The following is a 26,087-nucleotide window of genomic DNA, read 5'->3' on the forward strand; positions in this document are numbered from 1 at the left end:
TTTGTATTTTTGCACCAGAAAATTATATTTTCGGTTTTAAAGTAAATTATTTATCCTAACCACACCGTCTGGAATGGTAGGGTTTTGTGTGTAATGAGTTCACTCGAAAGCCAAGACTTTTAAATTTAACGATTGAGCGTTGCGCAATGATTTTTAAGTTTTTACTAAACACTATTCATACGACTCATAATAAAATTATGATTTGGTTAAAAAATATAAATTTGTTGGCCTTAAGAAACACTTCTAAAAAAATAATAGTAGCAGCCAGACTTTTGTTACCTGAAATTGAAGTACTCAAAATTGATTTTAAAAAAATTAGAATTAATTTAATAACTATGAAAGTATTAAAATACAACTTTCTATGCCCTAGTGTAAGTTTTAAATTCACTCTTTAGAACAAATTAAAAACCATGTTAGCGGTAAGTAGTATGTGTCCATCTAAAACTGCTTCTCAACTAACCAAGCTGATCGACAGTAAGACCGAAAATGCTGTCACGACTGAAAGATTACAGTTTTTCCGCTTGCGAACTTGTTTCTTAATCTGAGTACTAGGCTTTAGCATGACGATTGTGGGATTATCGGGCGGTATATGTCAAACGCGCACTAAAAAACTTATTCAATATCTATCGACACTCCAAAAATTGATTAAATTTCATCATTATGATGAAGTCATTTTTTTTGAGAGAGCGGAAGAGAGCGTGAAGAATATTAACGAGCGCGGGGATACTGCTTGCTATCACCTTGTGGAGTTTGCACTGCAGTTTGGTAGATGGCGCCACATAAAGTTGTTGAAATGCGCCATCGGCATTTTTGAGTAACGGGTATCTTAGAGTCGATGCTTTCGACTATAGCCGTTCTCCTTGTTTTATAGTCGTTTTTTAAAAAAAATAAATTACTTTTTTTGTTTTTAGTTTTGTTTCTGTTTTGCATTAAAGGCACCAAAAGGCAGAATATAAGATAGTTATATTATGGCTTTGCCATTTTCATGCGATTGGCGCTCACCCTGAAAACACACAAAAACGACAGAAATCCCATTGACTGTTTTGTCTCTATTTATGCATTTATTTCCAGAATTCGTTATTAGACTAAACATAACAACAACAGTTTTGTATATTAGCAATAGTTTTTCTTGTTTTATTTTTAATCTCACCAATAAGTATAAGTTGTCGGTCGAAGTTAATTTTTAAACACACTTCAGAATTTAATTTGGTAGGTTTTAATATAGTTTTTTTTTAAACAATTACGACTAATTAACACAAATGTCAGACGTAAACATTTATTGTATTTTTTTGGAATAGCATGTTTTAGTTTTAAGTATGTAAGTTTAAGTAACAATTATTGTACATTGTATTTGTTGTTAGGGAAAGTTTATTGAAGTATTCATTTTGTATCTACCTCTGCTCCTAACTCGTAGGTAATCTGGATCCTCATCACTAAATAAAGTAGCTGGCATAGTTGTATATATTTCTCTTATAGGTGCAATTTTGCATTAGATACAGTTCAAAGTAACACGAAACATGTACATATATTGGATTCAATTCTCTGAAGGATCTTTATTTAAAATAATTTTAATCAAACTGCAACGACGTGCTAGCTGTTGAACGATATTTGATAATTTAAACAAAAATGCTATTTATAGTTTTAAATTAGTTTTGTTTATATATGTATGTATGTATATATGTATGTTTGTATATTGTATCATAATTGAGTGTTGATTAATTACAAATTTAACTAAGAGTTTTACATGCCCTGTGGTACGTTCTGAAAAACATTCTGGATCGACTATTTTTGTGGACTAGGGAAGAACCATGTACTTGGGTTGTGCCAAGAAGAGCAACCCACTTGTGGTAATATATAATGCAATAAATAAACTATATAATTGGGTAAGTGGGTGTTTTCAACAGGCGATTGTTCATACGATTTTTTGTGTTACGTTGATTTGGTTAATGTTTGTTTGTATGTATTTCTGTTAAATACTTGTAGTGCCACCCCCTTAAAAGGTCCGTTAAGGTTTTTATAATATAATAATCAATGATTATTAAAAAAGTAAAAGTAAATAAATAAATAACTGAAAGATTTGTATCTGATTAAAATGAACATTAATATCGTTATATGACTTTTAAATAATGGAATTCATAAAATATTGTGTACTCTACTAAAAACTAAAAGAAACCCAGAATAAGTCAATGTCATGATGTGACACATATCGCCTAACAAGAGTTTAAAAATATCTCAAGGAACCTTTTTTGATTATAAGAGCCCATTACACTGAATATATCTGGTAGTTTACAGTAATAGTTTTTTATTATAAGAGTACCTTTTATCAAACATACTAATCCAATTTTTTTTAGAATAAAAAACAAAATAAACTCTATACTACTGTTTTAGACCGCTTTTCACTGGTCTGTTAGGAAAAGTGTTGCAACAATTTCGGTAGATATTTTCAGTATAAACCTATCAAGTCTAAAAACATTTAAAAGTGTGTTAAACAAACGTTGTGTGGGCATCAACAAAATCTTCATCCTTAATATCAGTTTTCAGTTCTATTAGTTTCCGAGATCGAGACCTTAACTCAAACTGCCAGGAATTGTGTGTTTAATTAACCATAAAATGAGCCGTATATATTTTTAAATAAACCACAACGAACCTTAAAAGTTGAAGGAAGGTATTATTATTTTAAACACGACTTTCTATGCTTAGCTTGTGATTGATTAGTTTCTGGAAGTTGAGTTTCGTAAATTATAGAAGTCTGTTACTTGGTCTTAGTTTTGTTTGTTCCAAAATATTTAAACATGAATCTTTATTGTTTATTTGTATATGTATGTTCACTTTGTATAAATATGTATCTAAGTATTTGACTATGATTAGAGCGCGTCCATATATATGTAGCAGTGCTCACTACGTAAGTATGTTTAGTATCGGTATGCTATATGTGAATGTCTGGGTATATACTGTATTTATACCACTTGTCTCAGACATTGGTTTCAGCTAACGTCTGATTCTGTGTCTCGATTGACCACCAGCTTCAATGTCTCTTAGCTTCTAAAATTAAGAAAATCAGCTGGACTTTGATCAAATTTAGAAGCTCGGATGACCAATCGGCTAAAGATATATTACGAGTGCCTTCAATTGTCTAATCAGAGACAAATAACATAGATTAAAAGCGTACTCTTGTTATGATTTTGAATAGTAATTTTACCCGCTTTGAATACAAAACAACGTTCATATTCTTTCTTCAGGGATCATGTATTGGCTGAATAAGAATAAATATTAAATTTAGGATTACGCAGATAATTATTGTTATTGTAAATTCAGAATAAATGTCATTACCAACTTTCAGTGCGGTTCCCGTGTCCGACTTAGAAAAACGAAAGCGAATTGAAACGAATAAGGTATTTTCATTAAATTACCACAGAAAAATATTGAAACCTTTAAAACTATTATTAAAATTTCATAAAAATCTGGAATGGGAACAGGGCTGGTTATGAAATTGACTTCAAGTATTAGTATGCGTCCCATAAAATATTTAATATTTTATATATATGTATGTTATTTACAATAGAAAATTGACACGATTAATTGCCGCCATGATAATTTTCTTTGCACTTCACTGTTTGTTTGTATCATCGGAAAGCCTAGGACGTTTTTCGTATGGAATCGTTAAATTATCGGCTGTAAATTGAGTTGAATCTAACAAAAAAATCATTTATGATCGTACTTTTTCAAAAATTAGAATTTCTGATCAAAAATTGAACAAAATTCGTTGTCCTTGTTCCACAGCTCATAACTCTGCGTGTCTGGTCTGTCTCGAAATATTCGATCTCTTGGTCAAAACATACATAGCTAAAGGGAATTTTCACGAGCGTTGTATGTCTTAATTAACGGAGCTTCTTAAAAGAATTCGTAAAACTAAGGTCTATAAATAATCAACTTGTAAGAAAACAATGTGATTCAAAAGTATATACATACATGTATGCGACTAAATAAAATAATATAATCGCATAATTATTTGATTGTGGTGTGGGACATCTTGCGTTGTTTCTTAAAACCATTAGCAACAATAGCTAATTTTGTTCTCATTGTTCTTAATTACATACATTTGTCTCCCTATCTACAGTTGCTATATTTGCTTTATGTTTAATTGTCTTTTATTACATGTGTGTAATTCTTTCTAAAGTGGGAAACTTTTTGAAAATTTCAATAATATAATAATAATAATAATTTTTTTTGAAAAAGGTGAAAAAATACGAAAATTTTTAGTACGTCATTTACGTACATCTTATTGTAAGACAAACATAATTTCCATTAAAAAATCTTTCAAGGAAGAGAATGAAATGCTATTGATACTAAGCAAAGTTTAATATTCTTTTTCAAAAAATGACCATTTTGTTAAATGTAGCTTTTGTTAAAACGTAGCTTATGCATAATGAAGTTTTAAACATTTGAGCACGTAAAGACCAATCCTTACTAATTAATAATGTGAGCGAATTCAATTGTGCTTAGTATCAAAAACAGAGAAAAAGTTTTTCCTAATAAAAAATGAAATTAAATTTAGCCAAAAGGCATCTCATTTTAGAAAAAATTACCATTATATTGTTTGTTAATTGCCTAAATATTTTTTAAATACATATTAATAAATATAGTATACATGTACATTTATATAATTTATCTTTTTGGTTTATCGGCTCCACGTCCCTTTGGTGCAATGTAAAAATTCATGTAAAACGCGCTTTGAGTATTAAATTTGTCCTCTAATTAACGTTAGGTAAATGTTACTCTTAATCCTTTCCCCTTCGAGTTGTTGCAGTGTTTTCGGTTGGTTTTAGCTGCGGCTATGAACAATTCTACTTGTATGTCTATATGTATACGGTACTTGGTGCTGGTTATGAAAATATAAGTGCGTTTCTGACATCGTCGGGTTTTTAGTAAGTGCCTGAAACGGAATGGCTTGGATTGAGAAGCTCAACCGATTCGATCGTATCCTTGGAGCATACTCACTGGGGCACTCGGGTGGGTTCATGTAGCCAAAGACATTCATTTCGTAGAGCGACGCCAGCGTAATGAAGAACAGATACCAGATCATAAGGATGATGCCTAATCGCTTGTCTAGCTTCCAGCCGTTAAGGTGCGTCGAGAGGATCAAGAAGACAACGGTGGAGAAGAGCGACAGCGTGGAGTAGGCTAGTCCTGAAAATGATACGGAGGAGAGAGAGAGAGAGAGAGAGAGAGAGGGGGAGACCACTCAGGGATTAGACTTGACCACGATCAGTGTGTGCTGCTACTTTAGCTAGGAGAAAGACTAGGACACTCATGCCAGGCAAACCACACGTTGGACACACGACGAGCACTACGAGGTAGACACGCAAGCAGATACAGGATATCGAGGCAGTACATACCCTTGGATATTACGTTGACGTGCGAGCCGGGCTTTATGATGGCCGTTTGTATGAACCAGGGAAGACCTAAGCACACTAGTATATCAAAGACATTTGAGCCAATGGCATTCGATACGGCCATGTCGCCGTAGCCCTCTTTGATAACGGCTATTGAGCTTAGGGCATCCGGGACGGACACGCCAGCGGCCACAAACGTCAGCCCCATCACAGTGTCCGGGATGGCCAGCGTGGAGCCGATCACGGTGATCATCCACACCATGAAGTAGGAGTAGAACGAGATCCACACCATTGAGATCAGGAACGTGAAGGGGTACCAGTTGCGATACTGCTCCTGGCGGCAGTCGGGCATTGTTTTCTTGCAGAGGTAGTGAATCGGGTAGACCACGTACCAGGCGACCAGTGCCGGCAGCCCTCCTTCCGTGGGTCGGATCAGGGGATCGCGGCGTGGCTCTCGCTGCTTGTCCGTGGACTTGTAGTAGTCAACTCCTCCGGCCGAGGCTGCCTGGGTGGGAACCACCTGGCCCCCACTCTTGGTAGCCGCAGCCGCCGTCGCCTCGCCGGTGACCACTGACTCGGGCTGATCGGCGTGGTAGCCCATATTCTCTTGGCCAGCCTGGCCCATGCCCCAGTCGTCCACCGGCGGCGGGTTGGCCACTGGCTTCGGCTGGGTCTCCTCGCCCCAGGCAGCGTTCGGATCCCAGCTAGCATTAGGATCGCTGTAGTTCTGGTAGTCGTTCTGCGGCTCCGCATGTCTGCTCTCACTGGGATCCTTTGGAGCCGTCTGCCCCTGGGTCTGGCTACTTTCCTGAGTGTATGAGCTCTCCGGCACGTTCTTGTAGGTCACCAGCGCCGATTGTTCCTCCTTGCTGGGCAGCTTGAAGGGTAGGTTCAGACCTAGAGCCCATCGTTCCAGCTCTGTGTTAAAGTGGAGGGCTACGCAGTACACCACGTAGCAGAGAAGCATTACCACGGACTCGAACTGAAAATATTAGTAAAGGTAAGGTGACGACCGTTGGACTTTGTACGGCACTTACGCAGGATATGACGTCGTTGAAAATGATTATCAGCATAACCAGGATGGAGACGCAGTAGAAGAAGCAGTCTCGCACCAGGGGCCACCAGTTCAGCTGACAGACGGTACCGGAGCAGAGGGCGCATACGGAGATCACGAACATGATGTTGAACACGGCTGAGCCGATCACACCGCTGATGCCGATGTCGTCCTTGGCGAAGAACACGCCTATTACCACGGTGGCCAACTCAGGTGCCGAGCTTCCGGCAGCCATAAAGGTGGCTCCCGCCACATCCGGCGAAAGCTTTAGCTCTAGAAATTAATCTGAATTAATTTCGCTCCTGGGAAGCACTACTGACTAGAATCTGATATTACACTAGCTAACAACAATAAAACCCCGTATATAGGTTTTTATACATTAAACGCTGGTAGGAGTTCTATGATGTTCGCTTGTAACATGTGGTTTGACAGTCCTTATATTATACGTTAAAAATCAAGAGAACCGAAAGTACAGACATTCTCCAGTTGGTACTGTCTAAACGAGAATAGATAAACTTTTCTGAAAACATATGCTGTTTTATACCGATTTGAAAATTTTCGAACTAGCGGTTTCTTTTAGGAAGTTAATTTATAGACAGACATATAACATGTTTTTATCTCAAGAACGAGTCAAAGGGTAATTTTTTATACCCTTGCAGAGGGTATTATAATTTTGGTCAAAAGTGTGCAACGCAGTGAAGGAGACAACTCCGAACCTATAAAGTATATATATTCTTGATCAGGACCACCTCCTGAGTTGATATAGCCATGTCCGTCTGTCCGTCTGTCTGTCCGTCTGTCTGTTTCTACGCAAACTAGTCTCTCAGTTTTAAAGATATCGAACTGAAACTTTGCACACACCCTTCTTTCCTTTGCACTCAGTATATATGTCGAAACGGCCGGGATCGGCCGACTATATCCTATAGCTGCCATATAACTGATTTGTCGGAAATGCCATAACTTTGGAGTTTGTTAAGTTGGGATTTTCTATGGGTTTTATTTTTGGCCAATCAATCCGACCTATAAAATTTCATAAGGATCGGCCGACTATATCCTATAGCTACCATATAACTGAACGATTGGAAATGCCATAACTTTGGTGCTTTTAAAGTTAGGAAGTTGGGATTTTTTTTGAGTATTAAGAATGCATCATACGAATAATTTTGGAGAAAAAAGTACATAATATTCTGCAAGGGTATATCAACTTCGGCTCCGCCCGAAGTTAGCTTTCCTTTCTTGTTTTGTGATACTAGAGTGTTCAAAAGCCCAAATAAGGGTACAAGGTGATAAAAACTAAACATTTAAAACATGTGACCTTTAAACTTCAAAACCTCACTTTCATAGAATATGACAACAGCCTTAAGTAATCGTTTCAGCTAGCTGATAGGTCATTTAGCTTTAATATATACTAAGAAAAGTTAAAACAAGAAAGGAAAGCTAACTTCGGGCGGAGCCGAAGTTGATATACCCTTGCAGAATACTCTGTAAATTATATTCTCCAAAATTATTCATATGATGCATTCTTAGTACTCATCAAAAATCCCAACTTCCTAACTTTAAAAACACCAAAGTTATGGCATTTCCAATCGTTCAGTTATATGGCAGCTATAGGATATAGTCGGCCGAACCTTATGAAATTTGATAGGTCGGGTTGATTGGCTAAAAATAAAACCCATAGAAAATCCCAACTTCCTAACTTAACAAACACCAAAGTTATGGCATTTCCGATCGTTCAGTTATATGGAAGCTATAAGATATAGTCGGCCGATTCTCATGAAATTCGGTAGGTCAGATTGATTGGCCAAAAATAAAACCTATAGGAAATCTCAACTTCCTAACTTTACAAACACCAAAGTTATGGCATTTCCGATCGTTCAGTTATATGACAGCTATAGGATATAGTCGTCCGATCCCGGCCGTTCCGACTTATATACTGCGTGCAAAGGAAAGAAGGGTGTGTGCAAAGTTTCAATTCGATATCTTTAAAACTGAGAGACTAGTTCGCGTAGAAACAGACAGACGGACAGACAGACGGACAGACGGACAGACGGACATGGCTATATCAACTCAGGAGGTGATCCTGATCAAGAATATATATACTTTATAGGGTCGGAGATGTCTCCTTTACTGCGTTGCACACTTTTGACCAAAATTATAATACCCTCTGCAAGGGTATAAAAAGTTAATATTATGAGGAATCCAATCCTGGATTAAGAGTTGGACAGACAATAAGCTCGTATCGCAACGAATTTGGACATAACTTACAAAAGACACGTTTAAAAATTTGGCATCTAAATCTTTTAAATCAGACTTTTCCATACTAAATAGATCGACAAACAGATTTAAGAGTCCTTAAAAATTTCGGTCATATTCCCTCATTTCAAGCTCACCCTCGCACAACCGATCCAGGCTGGCCACAAAGTACTCGTCACAGACGATGGCCAGGCCGAAGAAGGTGAAGACGGCCACCAGGATGTGCAGGATGAGGCCGCCGTGCTGCCGCGCCCACTTGTTCATCAGCGGCTCTGGGAACTGCTCGATGGCCGGTGGGGTGCAATTGTCGCGCTTGGGACGCCAGGTGGGAACGGCTCCATGAACGGGAGTGGATTGCGTGGTCACCTGTCCCTGCCGGGTCGGAATAACGTCATGAGTGATCCTGCAGCCTTTTAATAACATTTCTACTCACCTCAAACGCCGGTGTGGTTTCCAGAACAGAGCTGCCCTCAGTGTTCGCCCCTGCGCCATCCTCTCCGTTAGCTTCCGTGTCGACGGCGTCCTTGTCCAGGCCGTCGACATTAAGAGACTGGGGCTGTCCTTCTTTGGTGTCCCCCTTGGCCGAGTAGACGCTGACGCAGTAGTATATTAAGAATAGCAACCCCATGTTCCACATGCGGGCGCGGCGTGATCGACGACGCACAATCTGTTGAAAAAAATATGGATCGGTGATGCCAACTTATAAAGAACTATAGATCAACAAATCAAAATTATGCCTTCTAAAATAAAAAATTTAAATAAAATCTTATCCGATCCATCTAACTCAAATACATGATTTTTCGATACATTTTAAATGTATTAGTTACAAAGCTTAACTAAATTTTTGTTTTGACATTAAACGATCTTAGATCACTTCTTAAAGCATAAGAGACTTTCTTGGCGAAGAGCTTGTTGAACCATTTTTTGGTGGTACAAATAAAGTTTTAGTTTATATACCCTTGCAGCCAATACAAAAATTAAATATTTAATATACGACATTGTACACCAATTTTATAAGAAATGATCGGATTCTATGTGAAATCCAGAGAGTGCTGAGAACATGGAACACTACTAAGATTGAACTGAAAATTGTTATACTCACAAAATAGAATAGAATTGCAAAATTGTATGAACTTACTATTCACAAACATTAGTAGAGTATATGAGTACATTTCTAATAATTGTGTTTAGTAAATGAATAAAACTAACTACGACCGTCAAATTAAATAACTTTAAATTTAAATTGTATCGATTTTTCCTAAGGGCCCTTTTAGGTCCCATCCTGCTCTATAAAAAAATCATGAAACAAAATTTCATTCTTTTATTCTTTGAAAAGTATTTAATAGGTCGATCCTATTAGATATTCTTGATCTGGATCGCTCTATTAATAAGTTTGGGTTAAAAATATTTACCGGCGCATTCAAAATTTTGTTGTAAACCCCTTTTAAGAAAGTTAGCTTACACACAAACAAGAAAGGAAAGCTAACTTCGGGCGGAGCCGAAGTTGATATACCCTTGCAGAATATTCTGTAAATTATATTCTCCAAAATTATTCATATGATGCATTCTTAATACTCATAAAAAGTCCCAACTTCCAACCAAAGTTATGACATTTCCAATCGTTCAGTTATATGGCAGCTATAAGATATAGTCGGCCGATCCTTTTGAAATTCGGTAGGTCGGATTGATTAGTCAAAAATAAAACCCATAGAAAATCCCAACTTCCTAACTTTAAAAACACTAAAGTTATGGCTTTTCCGATCGTTCAGTTATATGACAGCTATATCATATAGTCGCCCGATCCGGCTCGTTCCGACTTATATACTACCTGCAATAGAAATACAATTTTAAGGAAAGTTTCAAGCAGATAGCTTTAAAACTGAGGGACTAGTTTGCGTAGAAAGGGACGGACGGACGGACAGACGGACATGGCTATATCGACTCCCCTATTGATCCTGATCAAGAATATATATACTTTATAGGGTCGGAAATGTCTCCTTCACTGCGTTGCAAACTTTTGACTGAAATTATAATACCCTCTGCAAGGGTATAAAAAGTCTTGGTGAAGTAATTTTAATCAGTAAATTTTAAGTAATGATTACCATTTTATAGGTAATTCAACCCGATTTACAGGTAAAATATTGCCAATGGAAGTAAGCATTATTTGCACTTCGTTCCGTATTTGAAATTAAATGGATTTAAATCATGATAAATCATTTATTACGAAATTTGTAAATATACTTTTATTTTTCAATTTTTTGTTGTGTTGTTACAGCTGGTCATAATATTATCAGGATCTGACTTAATGAGAATCCACAGAAATGCAGGGTGTCGTCTGCAGATACGCCGTTGGCCCAGTGGTGTGGCAAGATGTCTTACCAGGCAGTGTATACATATATATATAAGCAGACGTTCCCGGTACACATTTCAGGATTTTTTTCCAATAAGGGACAGTTTTTCGGAAAATGAACGAAATCACATTTGCAATAATAAGCAAATACAAAATATTCAGATCCCATTGATCAGCGAGAAGAATGACTAACAAAGAGTATGAAAACTTTAACTTTATTAGTCAAATGCGGATTAAAAAACTACACATATTTATTTTATTTTCTATCAGTGTAAAAAGCAGCTTGTTTAGGAAATTGAAGCGTATTAGGTTTTTTCGATGGCTCGACGTGGTTTGGCTTTGTGGCGCGTACCGTCTTTGTCTGTCAGCTTGTCAGAAGAAACCTGACACCAAGTTTGAACTGCAGCTGAACTTCAGTAAAGGCTAGCCAACCTAGCTAAGCAATATGTATACGTTTTTACACAAAGTAGCCTGGTTGTGGCCATATATGTACATACATGCATTTATTCAAATGACTAAAGGTAGATAAATAGCTAAGCTCCTAAACTATTTAGTAGTTTCCCTAAACACAATAACTTACGCAGTAAATGTATCCAACAAGGAACTCTTTCGTTACTCTGTTAACCAATATTACAAAAAAATATTCCTTCCTTATGTTTTATATTTATATTTATATTCCTTCCTTATGTTTTATAATTTTTTTTATTTCAATCGGCATGTGACCAAGGACCACATAACATTCGGCAATACAAGTGTAAAAATATCAAAAGAAAATAATTGCAATAAAATATGTTTCTATCGAGGGTTACACAGAAATATATTTTAACCAAATTCGGTGGATGGTGAGCATAGAAATTTCAATCTAGTTTTTTTTTTTAATTCCAATCAAGAAAGTGTTTTTTTTGTATCAACATATTTTTTTCTTGTTCCAAAGGCTAGTAAATCAATGGCTGCATTTTTAAACTTAAGAATTTTATTTTAATGAGTGCACGAATAATGCGTGGGTTCTAAAGGTATTTTCTATGAACAAGTTCTTGTGCACTTGTTTCGGTACAATGCCTTAAAAATGAATCGACGGAATTTCCACATCGATAGCGTAGACCAACATTCACTTCTCGATCTTGTTGAAATTAAATATTTTTGGAAATCTGGTTGTTTATCAAATCAAGAACGTTGAAGTCTACGCATACTTGAACACAAAAATAAGAAAAAACGCTCTAGTCGAATGCACTGCACTGTTAGACAAAATGTTGCATTTTCGTCAGAGGCTTGCAACGCAGTAAAGGAGATATATGTACTTAAAGCTCGGAACGCCGTATCTTCAATAGCTTTGCCCCAACATAAAGTTTTAACAATACTGTCTCAAAACATAAAAACCATAGTATAAAAACAATATTTTTAATGACTTAAAATCTTTCTATATTTCTAAATCAGTTAAATCAGGTTTAAGTCAGAAAATAAGTAGTATTCTGGTATTAATAGATGCTCTGCGGGAGTGTGCTACATTCGTTTAAGAAAACAACTACTGTCTCCCAATCTGTGGAACAGATAAGCGTTGAGTAAACAATAGTGAGATAGACCGCAAGTAAAAGCACCCAAGTAAAAGTACAGTATTCTATTTCAAATAGGTTGCACTGGCAAGTAACAAGGATTCGTTTTTCAGACCATCTTCAGTCCCTATTCAAATAACTGTCATGAGACATCATGGACAGAATCCCGCCTCCTTTATTGGCAAGTCAAACTGAAAATTCAGGAGCAACAGCAGCCATTAATGTCTTAGAATAAATTTAAGCAACAATGCTTTGTTATGGACAAAAATCTTGCTGTCATTGTTGTTGTTGCTGCTGCTGGCGTGATAACAGCGCAAATTTGAAACAATTGCCGGAGCGATGGGGTCTCTCTCTCTCTCTCACTCTCACTCTCTCCGAAGAGAGGCAAAGAGAGCGAGGGAGCGACAAGAGCAAGTGGGGCTTTTACCACAAAATACGAACGGCCCTGGGATACAGGGATATCATCGTGGTGGATGTGGGGCGGGATGCGGGACCTCGGCGGCGTCTGTCTGACTGAGTGACTAACGAAACCACCACACCAGTCCGTAAGCCCAGTGCCCCCTTTTGGGCCACTCGGTCATGCCGCAAAATATCGATTTACAGTTACGCCCCCACCCTTGCCTCCACCACCGTCCCTCTCGCTCTCTCGTGCTGTTGGGTAAGGTTGTAAGAGAGGGATGGCGTAGTGTTTTTCGCTTGACTTTTGCCGTTAGTTACCGTTGTTGTTGTTACTGCTGATGCTGTTGTTGCCCCGTACAGTGAGGAGATGGGCCAGAAGGGGGTGGTGAGAATCCACGATGACGGCGTCATCTTATAAAAATAAATGGCTGTGCTAACTAAATAGACGAGGAGAAAGTGGCGGGAGAAGGAGAGGCCTGGTGGCTCGGCTTACATCACACACGCTCGTATTTTCCTTCAGCGGCGCAAAACAATGGGGCATGAAAAAGCAAAGGCGCTGCTTTGTGCCTTATTCCTACAACGAGGGACGAGTGCTGACAATTGACTTGCAATTTGCATTAAGCCAAGGGATGGGGATAAACAAGGCTCAGCGGATTAGGCTTCCACCTTGCGGCCCATTTCATAATCACTTTTTACCATTTTCACTGATGCCTGCTGGTGCTGCTCGAGATTCACTTTTCACGGATTTGTGGGCGCGTTAATCACAGGCGGTAGTTGGATTTTAGCGGAAAACAGATACAGAAGAAACCGTTGCCTTGGAAAACATGTGAGGAATCAGCCGGAGGGTTTGAGTTCTCTTGGCCAGCTCGACTAATCCATTGGGCCCTTCACTAAAGCTTCGATTCGTTGGGTTTTTCGGAGTAACACTAGCAGATCATTTTAGTTAATCGACCGTTTTAGGCTTTTTCCTTCGCCGGACGAGTGTGGGCGAGTGTGTTGGATCCAATCGAGCACCTCACGAGACCGAGACCAAGAGCGGACGCGGACCGAGCTAGCCTGTATTGCCACTGATGATGATGACGTCTGAGCGCGGACTGATGCAGCGTCGTCTCGTCTGCCGCACAACTTCTCACGGTTGGAGCGGACGAATCGGAAACCCACCACAGCCGAACGCTTCGGCCGGAAATGCGAAAGTGCGACGCGACGCCTGGGAAATGGCTTTGGTGCGAGTGCTGGGCAAGTTCGGGTGGGCGGTACGGCAGTAGGGTAGTTGGACTGTCCGCCGTTGTCAGCGCCATCTATGGATCGCTTTTCTAGGCATGGTCCCAAATGTGATAGACTTACTTGTTCTTGGCGATAACTTGGCTAAGCGGTGAGCTTTCAACAACAGACTGTTGCTATTGAAATTGAAACATTAAGATGGTATTGCAATATTGAAATTTAAAAAGGAAAAAAAGTTTTGTATATAGCTGAGACAAAATAACAACACTGATGGAATATTAAAATGGACACCCTATTTACATTGGTGTTTTTTTAAGCTTATAAACATTTTTAGGAGTGTAAAACCAAATAAATAAGGAATGAAAAAACCTTATCAAAGATTTTTAAAGTAATTAGGAAAGTTTTTGAAAAAATAAGAATAATGCCAAAAATATATAGCTCAATTTTTTAAAGGTAAACTTTAACTTAAAAATATAACAAATACCTTACTAATATTGGTAAACACACATCTTAGTAAAAGCAATACCTTTCCATTGGTATATAAGCCGTTCCGCTCGGACTAGCACATTAGCCCGGTGCACGTCGTCACTACGTGGAATGTCGTTCACAGTGGTAAAAGTCATAGAATAACGATAATTTGTAAGGTTTTAATAAAAACTCAACAAATAGCTTTTATTTTCTGAGTTGAATTAACAAGAATTAAACAGTAATATCTAATAAATACATAACATTTATGGTTGCTGGTTTAAAGTTAAGCCCCGCCCACGACACCTTGATGAAAATAAATTATAAATATATAACCGAGGTAGACAGCCTACATAGTACATTGTTATATAACTATTATAATTAAATATGTTGTGGTGTTCTTCACTTCAAATTATTATTCTATAATTATGTATTCATTTCATTTGTTGCTATAGCCACTAGGGTGAGTACTAAAGCCTAGCACTCAGATCGAAAAACAAATCATCTTTCCAGTGTAATCTTTCCAGTGTGACTGCATTTTCGAGAGTTCATCAGTATTAAACGTGCTATGGTCGTACTGTCAATCAGCTGGTTTTGTTGACAAGCAGTTAAAATTCAAAAATCGTATTTGCGGGAAAGAGCCTTTAAAAAATATTATCAACTACCTTGGGAAGTCAAGTCTGCCGCTGTACAAAGAAATTAAAAAACAATACAATTTAAATTTAACAGTTGTTTTTTTTTTTAATTTACTGATAATTTAAAATTCATATCTGGACTTGGTTCTAACAAGCGATTTTTCTAAGTTTTTTATTATGTTTTTTCGTACATTTTTGACCTAAGAAACACTTTGTTCTGACAAGGGGCACCCCAAAAGATTAACACCCTCACAAAAAAACTTTTTCCCCCATTTATTAAAATGTTCAGTGAGAAGCGCACGCCAAAAGATTCAATTTTTTATTCTTTTCGCTAGGGTTCACCAAAAGTTTATTTCAGGTAGTTGGCAACGCGATGTAATTTTCTGGTATTTTTTTCGTCGATCTGTATGAACGTTCGTCATTTCCTAGCAAAAAGATAAATATATTTTTGTTTTTAAAGTGTCCGATTGAGTGTTTCTTAGATAAAAAATGGAATGATAAACCCAACACAAAAAACAGTGCTGCCATTAACTTTAAATTTCCAAGAAAGTGTTTTTGTTTTAATTTACTCCTAGTTATCCCTAAAGATTATAAAATGAAAGACCGATTTTTAAGGGGATACGGCCACAGCCCAAACCGTAAGAGCAAGAGCAGTATTCACAGTATTCCATTGGGGGCGTGGGCGCCCACTAAGATCCGATATGTCCCCCCAGTGGCCCCAAACAGCTCCAACATCCATTATTCTGAGCAAAAAAAAGTTGATGTATTTAAGCTTAACTTCTAAACTGGTTGGAATTTCGATATTTGGTTTTTTCCGAATTTTAGGTTTTGAAAAGGCCTAATTAGAAATCTAAAAGAAATTTTGATATCCCCCATAATTTGGGGGCTACATTTAAAATTAACTTTTCGATTTAAAAAATCTAAACCGCTGCTCCGATCAAGATGATTTTTCGCTCAATAGTTATTCTATGGCCCAAATGCTTAAGTTTAATTTTTCAAGTTTTTAACATTTTTTTAAGTATTTTTAACGAATTTATTTAGATTTTCTAAGTCATTGCGTTGTATTTTGCGGGAGACTGTCGAGAGAACGAAACCCAGAAGCCAAGAGAGCGACGGCCGAGAGAGCAACAGCCAAGAAAACTGATGAGGGGGAGAGGTAGTGCTGCAGGGAAAGGGGAGGGGAAAGAGGCAATTTAAGTTAAATTTGTTTAGGAATTTAAAAACTTAAACTGCTGCTCCGATCAATATGATTTTCGATCAATAGTCAGTCCTGTGGATCAAATGCTTAGGTTTTATTTTTCATTTTGTAGCAGAAGTAAGAGCCTTATTTAATTTCCACCATGGAAGAAAATAGAAAATTACTACAAATTCTGTAAGCAAAGCCAAAATGTTTCCAAGTTAAACTTTTGACTTGAACTTTTGACCAAATACGTATGTACATATGTATATTTGGATATGTTTTGATTTGCTTATATGTACAATACATGTACATACATACAATGTGTGTATGTTTCTATTCGAAAGTAGATAATGTGCTTAAATACAAATAAAATGATTTATTATACCCGTTTATCGATCAAATGTGGAATCTGAAAATAATACGTTACTTTGCTGTTTTTGTATTGGATGCCAATCTTTTACTGTGTGTACAAAGGTTTTCGTTTCATTCAAAACAAGAAATTTGAAAACAACAAATTCCAATTTACAAACAAGTATACATATTTGTGCGCAAATTAAAATTGCATTGATAACATTGTAACTGATAAAAAGTATACAAGCTCACGACTTTTACTTGGATCACTTTCATTTATTATATAGCTCTGCCAGTATCCTTCTGATTCTCTCTCTTGAAGGATCTTCTACAAAGGTTGTTTACACAAAGGTTTTCAAAAAACGCCCAAATAAGAAATAAGAAAGTCCTGACAACCCAATTTCCTAACTCTAAACTAATATTAAGCGAACGAGCAAAAAGTCGTATACAATACAGTTTTACAAAGCGTTGGGGCTGAGATGGGTGAAATATTTTTTTTGGATGCACCTGGAGGGACAGGTAAAACCTTCTTGACAAACTTATTGTTGGCATTTGAATGTTTAGAAGTCTCCTATAAATCGGTCGACTCTGTTCATGATGCTGATAATGCTGTTCATTACCCTATTGAATTTTTAAATTCTTTGAATCCTCCAGGAATTCCTCAGCATAATCTGTCTCTTAGGATTGGAGCACCCGTAATGTTATTGCGAAATTTAAGTCCCCCAAAGTTATGCAATGGGACACGATTGCAGATAAAAGGTCTTCATAAGAATGTAATCGAAGCAACAGTATTTACGGGGTGCGCGAAGGGGGAAACAGTGTTTATACCCAGGATCCCATTAATACCATCCAGTCTGCCGTTTAAGTTTAAAAGGCTACAATTCCTTCTAAAAGTTTGCTTTGCAATAACTATAAATAAATCGCAGGGGCAGACTTTGAAGCTGGCTGGACTAGATCTTAGAGAAGATTGCTTCTCTCATGGACAATTTTATGTCACATGCTCTAGAGTTAGCTCTGCCAGTAGCCTTATTATTCTCGCTCCTGAAGGATCTTCTAAAAATGTTGTTTACACAGAGGTTTTAAAGTAATCATATTAATTAACATTATTAAACCTAGAAAGTTTCAGTGGAATAGGTCTATTAGAGTTACCACATTAAAAAAAAAGCACCAATTTCTCTACCTCAGGGGTGGTGTGGAAATGGGAAAGTCTTGACAACCGTACTCAAAACTAATTTTAAGCGAACGAAGTCGCGCCGGGTACAGCTAGTTTGGTTATATAAAGTTCATAGCTGAACTTAAATTTTGCGCGCGATTTTTTTCGGTGTTATTTTTTTGGGTTTTCCCTTTTCCGTTCATTTTTTGAAACAACAAACACTCTGCTCTGACAACAGTCACTTCAAAAGCTTACGTTTTTTATATTTTTCCTAGTCTAAAAAAAGTAAAGAGGGGGAAAAACAAGAAAGAAAGAAAACATCGGCAAGCCGAAGTTTATATATCCGTGCAGTTATTACAGATTGACTACATTTCGATTTCTATGACTATATTACTAAAAACAATAAAAATAATAGTAAATAATTATTATAGTATTGTCGAAATCGGACAACAATATCATATAGCTGCCATGAAAACAATGCCAAAATGCAACGCAAAATCAACATAGCTTCATTGTTTTTAGTAATATAGACATAGAAATCGAAATTTAGTCGTTTTGCAATAACTGCAAGTGTACACTGGTCGGCATATATATTTTGTCATGGCGATGCCTCAGTTTTTTTTCAATTTGTATTTATTTTAAAGACAAAAATATTTATGGATTGTACATATTTCATTTAGTTACAATGTACCCTCTTTTGGTGTCTATCACCTTTTGGAGGCGATTGGGAACGAAATCGACCAAGGTTTGAAAGTATTTTAAAGGAATATCTTTCAAGTTCATTGTGACTTCAGAAATGGTTTCTGCTTTTGTCCTATTCAGATTAGTGCTTCTATTTCGCTTTATATGCGACCATACATTTTCAATAATGTTTAAGTCAGGACCTTGTGGTGGCCAATCGACGTTTTCCACCCCAACATCGCTTAAAAACCTAGGTATCTAAATATCGGTTTTGGTTCATGGATCCGTCGATAGGATCAAGTCTCCCACACCATTATAGGAAACTGAACCCCAGAACATAACGCTTCCACCACCTTGGCTTACTCTTTGACACACAGGAGCAATTTTTTTACGATCATTTTTTGTTAATTCGTACAAAAACGCATGGAATTCGAAACTACTCTTTTCCATCCACAGGACATTACGCCAAACGCTTTAGTTTATTTTTTGGAGTGATAAATACCCTGGCCTTGCGATATTTGTTTTCATATTTGCTTTAATCAAACGCCTGCGTATTGTTCTTTCACTTATGAAAGTAGATTCAGTCTCATTCCACTCCAAGGACACCGTCTTTGTTGTTATTAGAGGGTCCTTCTTAAAAGCACGGACGATCTGCCTCAGCTCCTGTCTTTCGGTTTCTGCGTTTACGGCGATCACATCAATAAATTTTTTATATTTATTGCTTTGATAATAAATGGTCTGACGGAACAAATTATATTCCTTAGCGATGTTTTGTACGGAAACACCCAAGTTATATTTGGTCACTATTTCTGATCTTATTTTGATGCTCAGCTCAGATGTTTTTAACATCAGAAAAAAAATCGACTTAATTCAATATTAATGAAAACTTGTATTAATCTTTTTGAGGAGCACTTCCAGCTTGCCTAGAAACCACTAAATCACGCAATGACAAAATATATACAGATGCCGAGAAAACAATAGGCCATTGATGAAATATTTAGCATATTTGGAGTTATTAATTTGCACTTCTCTTTTATCATCCTCTTTGGTTCATACAATGCACCGGTACTTAGTAAAAGAGTCTAATAGTCAAATGAATACTGTGACAAAATATATACATATGCCGACCAGTGTATATTAACTTCGGCAAGCCGAAGTTTGCTTCCTTTCTTCTTTTTGCATATGTTTACATTATTAAAATTTAAAATCTTTTCCTGTTTTGCATATTAGGCCATTCCCCTTTTAGCTTTATCAATTGCGTCGAGCTTTAAAGGAAGAAACGTTGTTAATTTTGATACAATTTTTTGGTGTACCGAAATTAACATTCCTCTTGGTTTTTTGTTCAGTATCTGTCGTCTAACATATTGTCATTATAAATTTTATATAACCCCAAAAATATATACATATATTTTAATTTTTCATTATTGCAAATTTATTTGTAATATAATAATAATATCCTATATAATATAATATCCTAATAAGCTCAACATTAAAATTTTATAATAAAATATGTTAAATATATATTTAAATATATATCTGTTTTTAATATATTATTTATTTGTTTAAAAACATACAAATATTAGAGTTTAAATATTATCATTAGAGGCAATAAGTTGCAGTACTGTTTTTACTTGTAACACTACAAGAAATATAAAAATAAAAATTAAAATCAAAAATTTCTCTTAAAAACAAATCAAATTGGAAAGGCCTATTAAAGGTAATTAGACTTATACATATGTCATTTTTTTGTCAAACAAGATATAAGCGTGGAATACTTGATTCAGAACAGAAAAACAAAATTAAAAGGTCAGTTCATTAAAACAGAGATAATAAATAGATGTATTTTAATAAATAAAAATTTAAACACATTTAAGAAACAACAAAAAAGGAAGGTAACAATAAAATCTTATCTTTTGTTTACATTTTTTCGAGAAACAACAAAAATAAGAAGGCAACAAAAAAGATTTAGTTGTCAGCTTTTTTTGTTGAAATCTTTTTTTGTTTCGTCAACTCAAAATGGGTTATTGGTTGGAAACTGATAATTTAGCAGATAAAATAGAAATAACAAGAAAGGAAAGCTAACTTCGGGCGGAGCCGAAGTTGAAATACCCTTGCAGAATATTCTGTAAATTATATTCTCCAAAATTATTCATATGATGCATTCTTTACACTCATTAAAAATCCCAACTTCCAAATTTTAAAAAACACCAAAGTTATGGCATTTCCAATCGTTCAGTTATATGGCAGCTATAGAATATAGTCGGCCGATCCTTATGAAATTTTATATGTCGGATTGATTGGACTTTAAAAATAGTTAGGAAGTTAAGATTTTGTATGAGTATTAAGAATGCATCATATGAATAACCGATCCGAATTTGGAGAATGTAATTACAGAATTACAGAATATTCTGCAAGGGTATATTAACTTCGGCTCCGCCCGAAGCTACTTTCCTTTCTTGTTTTCCGATTGTTCCTATGCTACATGATATAGTCGTCCAATCCGGCTCGTTCCGAATTAAATACTACCTGCAATAGAAAGATAACTTTAAGAAAGTTTCAAGCAGATTGCTTTAAAACTGAGGGAAAAGTTTGCGTAGAAACGGACGGACATGGCTAGATCGACTCTCCAGGTGATGCTGATCAAGAACATATACATATACTTTTTAGGGTCAAAAATGTCTCCTTCACTGCGTTGCAAACTTTTCACTGAAATTATAATACCCTCTGCAAGGGAATAATGAGTGTATTTGGGAAAATTGTTAAGGATTAGCAAAATACTCATAATGCTGCGCGACACTCCACTCCATAAGCCAAAAAACTGCTTCATTTTAATAAAATTTGATGTTTCTTCTAGCTTGATAGTCAAATCAAAATTAATCAAAATGAGTATATTTGGGGAATTTGTTAATGATCAGCAAAATACTCATAATGCTGTCGTGGCACTCCGTAACCAAAAAAAAACTTACACAACACTTTCACAACAATAAAAGAGGTGGCACTGACGAAATATTGCATGAATTAAATTTTTGAATTCATCACTATTTTTAATGAAAATTTATTGAGTAATTATCACCAGTGACATATTTAATGGCGATGATTTTTCGATGAAAAGGTAATGAACTGTACTGCATGGGAACGAAAAAAATGTACTGTAAGCGAGACATATAATATTTTGAATTCTTATTATACATATGACTATCGACAGCGCTTACATAAATAGTTTAAATGTCAAATTTGAAAAAACGAATTAATTTGTATACTTAATTTAAATTTGAGTTTAAGAAGGTAATTCTGTTTATATTTTATAAGCTAGTGTCAATTATAAGCCTTTTCAGCCTTTCGAGGGCAGCACTGATAACACTGGGGACCCTGATTACAAATAAATAGTTCACGTCAAAAACCGTAAATTTCGGCTTTTGGCTATTATTTTCCAAAATATGAGTTTTTTCAAAAAATATTCAAAAAAAGGTTGTATATCTGTTTAAAATACACATTTATGTTCCATGACATTTATGTTTAAGTAATATCTTTTTTAGCACTCAAGTAACAAATAATAATGGTCTTGCTTTGGACGTTGATGACAAAAACTAAAAAAGAAAACGGTATTTACCTAGCCATATTGAACATAGCCATATAATACATGGATTCTGAAAATGTAAAAATGATGATGAAGTTTTGTTTTTTATTTTTTCAGACAATAATCAAGCTTTTGGGAAATTATCTTATAGCAATGCCATAGTATACATATGTATTTAATGTTCCAGTTGTAGCAACTAAGAAAACTAGATGCTTTGCCTAAAGCAGCATTCTTTTTATACCCTTGCAGAGGGTATTATAATTTTGGTCAGAAGTTTGTAACGCAGCGAAGGAGACGTTTCCGACCCTATAAAGTATATATATTCTTGATCAGGATCAATAGGGGAGTCGATATAGCCATGTCCGTCTGTCCGTCTGTCCGTCCGTCCGTCTGTCCGTCTGTCCGTCTGTCCGTCTGTCCGTCTGTCCGTCTGTCCGTCTGTCCGTCTGTTTCAATACCGTTTGCGAGCTCAGTTTAAAAGCTAGCGATCTGAAACTTTCACACTCGTCCTAAAACAAGTGTACGCAGATCAAGTTTGAAAACCGCCCCGATCGGATGTCTATATCCTATAGCTCCCATAGGAACAAAAGGGTAAAATCGGTTAAAATTTAATGATTTTTAGGATATTTCGCGCAGTATACAAGCTATTGACATGAATCTTTCCAAATCGTATTTTTTTATGCATACCTTGATCAGGGTAAAAGCGCGTGGCGATCGGACGTCTATATCCTATAGCTCCCATAGGAACAAAAGGGTAAAATCGGTTAATATTTAATGATTTTTAGGATATTTCGCGCAGTATACAAGCTATTGACATGAATCTTTCCAAATTGTATTTTTTTATGCATACATTGATCAAGGTGAAGGCGCGTGCCGATCGGACGTCTATATCCTATAGCCCCCATAGGAACAATAGGGTGAAATCGGTCCAAATTTGATGATTATCAGAATATTTCGCGAAGTGTGTAAGCTACTATCATAAATTTTTCCAATTCTTATTTATTTACGCATATCTTGATTAGGGTAAAAGCGCTTGCCGCTCGGAAGTCTATATCTTAAAGGAGATAGGAAAAATTAATTAATTAATTTTAAGGCTGCGAAAGTATCCCTTTTTTCTATTTGTATATGACATTTTTGCAGTATAAAAGCAATTAACTTGAAACGATGCAAATCTAGTTTACTTATGTATACCTTATTCCTTTCACTACTTTTTCACTTTTAGCAATTTCGGCAAAGTCTGCAAGGGTATTAAAACTTCGGCTTGCCGAAGTTAGCTTCCGTCCTCGTTTATGTTTAATAATTATTTTTCCAGTCCAACTTCCTACAATTCTCGGTCCTCAAAACAATTAAGAACGTTGTGCTTGCTAAGTTCCAAAACTAAAAATTCCGAACTCAAGGCACTGTTCGTCTTCAGCACAGTTAAACGCATTTTTTTAAAAAACAATAGTGACAGGGATCAGTTGCTTTCCAAGCTATCACAGCCAAATGTGAAACATTTCTTCAGCTTTCGCTATTATTAATATTGCTTTGCCTTCAGCTTCTATAATTTTTTACACAACAGCACAGTCGAAGCAGAAAGTTTAAAGAATTAACAGCATTTTTAAAACTTGTATTATATATTTACACTGGATAAAATGGCTAATAATTGTTGGATCGGGATCCTAATGTCGGACCGGGATTCTAATTATATTGTTTTAAAACAACAGTGCTAAATATGCTAAAAATCATTCTAAAATATAAAATATTGTTTCATTTTAAATCAGACAAAAACACCAATTAACAAGGTAAAAAGATCGTGACCTTCGGTAAGAGAAATCTCTGTTTTCAAAAGTTGTTAAATGTTCACAATCCAAACCATTTTGGACTTTACGTAAACCCTGCTGTTATTTCTTAATAGGATAGAAAGGTATATTTTTTAAAATTAATTATTACTTTAAAAATATTTTGTAAACATTTTTCTTCCTCTTACTTACAAACATTTTATTATAACTTTTTCCTCGCCAAATTGGTAATAGGTTGTCAGCGTTTATTTCTCTGAACTTATAGAAACCGATTCCGTTGCTTAATAACTTTAAAAAACAAAATTTTTTTATACACTTTTTTTTATATACACCTGAACATTTTTAACAGTTTTTCGGAGAATTCCCCAATAAAAAGTAAAAAAATAAAAACTAACACTTTGATTACATTTTTTATTCAGTTCTCTAAATTTTGATGAAGTATCAACAGTAATTTTTTTCTGGGTTTCAAATTTATGATGAAAATTAATATTATAGCTCCGCCTATAAAGGATATATGTTGAGGATTCAACACCTAACATCAACAAGAAAGCCTTGAAAAATCGCTTTGCGGACTAACAATCTCAAGGTATCGCATCTATATTTGTTTGATTATTATTTATTTGCGCCCTCCCTCGCCATCAGACGTCAAGTGCGATGGTATAGTCAAACAGCAAACAAACGGTCTCTCGTCACAGCGTCATTTGAAGTGCCGCTAAGGACACCAATTGTCTGGATTTTGCCACATTATCCTTTGGATTGCGGGTAGGCGACACCAATCGCATCTCTGATGTGCAACGTGACATGCCGCTTCCTTGGATCTTACCGCCAGTCATGACTGCCTCTTGCGAAAACAAAGTTATTCGGAGGACGACTCTTCGTCCTCCTGCTGGATCGTCTCCAACGAAAAATGGCCATCACAATGACGAATTTACCTGTTGACACCTTACAAATAGACAATTCGTCTAATTAATGGGAGCGTTTGAGAGACTCTTGAGCTCATCCAAGAAATATGACGGCTTGTCGGTACTCAATTGTAACAGGTTGAATGGCTCAATTATTAGTCGGTAGATCTTAGGGACTCTCGGGCTCCCATAGAAGCCTGACTGTCTGCGAAAATCTGGGAATGGACGGATTTCCCAGAATAAGCAGCGTCAGCTTCTTTGGGTGACAATTTAATGCGGAAATATCACTTTCATTTCACATTCACACATCTTAGAGACATAGATCTAGATCGGTTACGCTGTGTTAATAGTTTATGGTTTATAGATAGTTTTGGATTGACGAACACATTTTTAAGAAATTTAAAACTAATTTTTGTCAATATCAATCCTTAAAGTCAAGCTAAAACATTGTTTAAATCATTTTAAAAATAGTGTTTACTAGAGTTCTGAAATCAAATTAATGGCGCAAATCAAGAGTCTTAGATTCCTTAGTTGTAACTTTGTGTATTTTTATACCCTTGCAGAGGGTATTATAATTTTGGTCAAAAGTGTGCAACGCAGTGAAGGAGACATCTCCGACCCTATAAAGTATATATATTCTTGATCAGGATCACCTCCTGAGTTGATATAGCCATGTCCGTCTGTCCGTCTGTCCGTCTGTCTGTCCGTCTGTCTGTTTCTACGCGAACTAGTCTCTCAGTTTTAAAGATATCGAATTGAAACTTTGCACACACCCTTCTTTCCTTTGCACGCAGTATATAAGTCGGAACGGCCGGGATCGGCCGACTATATCCTATAGCTGCCATATAACTGATTGATCGGAAATGCCATAACTCTGCTGTTTGTTAAGTTAGGAAGTTGGGACTCTCTATGGGTATTATATTTGTCCAATCAATCCGACGTACCAAATTTCATAAGGATCGGCCGACTATATCCTATATCTGCTATATAACTGATTGATCGGAAATGCCATAACTTTGGTGTTTGTTAAGTTAGGAAGTTGGGATTTTCTATGGGTTATATATTTGGCCAATTAATCCGACCTACCAAATTTCATAAGGATCGGAGGACTATATCTTATAGCTGCCATATAACTGATTGAT

At 36.2% G+C, this 26,087-nt stretch overlaps 1 protein-coding gene across 1 annotated transcript; it reads right to left on the minus strand.

Moving 5' to 3' along the window:
• Positions 1 to 1,039: 1,039 nt before the first annotated feature.
• Positions 1,040 to 14,081, minus strand: LOC108043387 (probable sodium/potassium/calcium exchanger CG1090). Its single transcript, XM_044457004.1, has 7 exons — positions 13,696 to 14,081; positions 9,134 to 9,367; positions 8,838 to 9,072; positions 6,431 to 6,720; positions 5,397 to 6,375; positions 4,999 to 5,187; positions 1,040 to 4,933 (listed from the first exon to the last, which is right to left on the minus strand). The coding sequence occupies exons 1-7, from the start codon at positions 13,696 to 13,698 to the stop codon at positions 4,923 to 4,925; spliced, it is 1,941 nt and encodes a 646-aa protein (XP_044312939.1). The 5' UTR covers positions 13,699 to 14,081; the 3' UTR covers positions 1,040 to 4,922.
• Positions 14,082 to 26,087: the final 12,006 nt, after the last annotated feature.

This window comes from Drosophila rhopaloa, unplaced genomic scaffold, assembly GCF_018152115.1.
Source record: "Drosophila rhopaloa isolate 14029-0021.01 unplaced genomic scaffold, ASM1815211v1 contig_155, whole genome shotgun sequence".
NCBI classification, from domain to species: Eukaryota; Metazoa; Arthropoda; class Insecta; order Diptera; family Drosophilidae; genus Drosophila; species Drosophila rhopaloa.

Coding starts and splice junctions, on each gene's coding strand:
- LOC108043387 (XM_044457004.1), bottom strand. Junction 6,721..8,837: donor CCTGGATCGGTTGTGCGAGG/GTGAGCTTGAAA, acceptor ATTAATTTCTAG/AGCTAAAGCTTTCGCCGGAT. Junction 6,376..6,430: donor TCAACGACGTCATATCCTGC/GTAAGTGCCGTA, acceptor TAATATTTTCAG/TTCGAGTCCGTGGTAATGCT.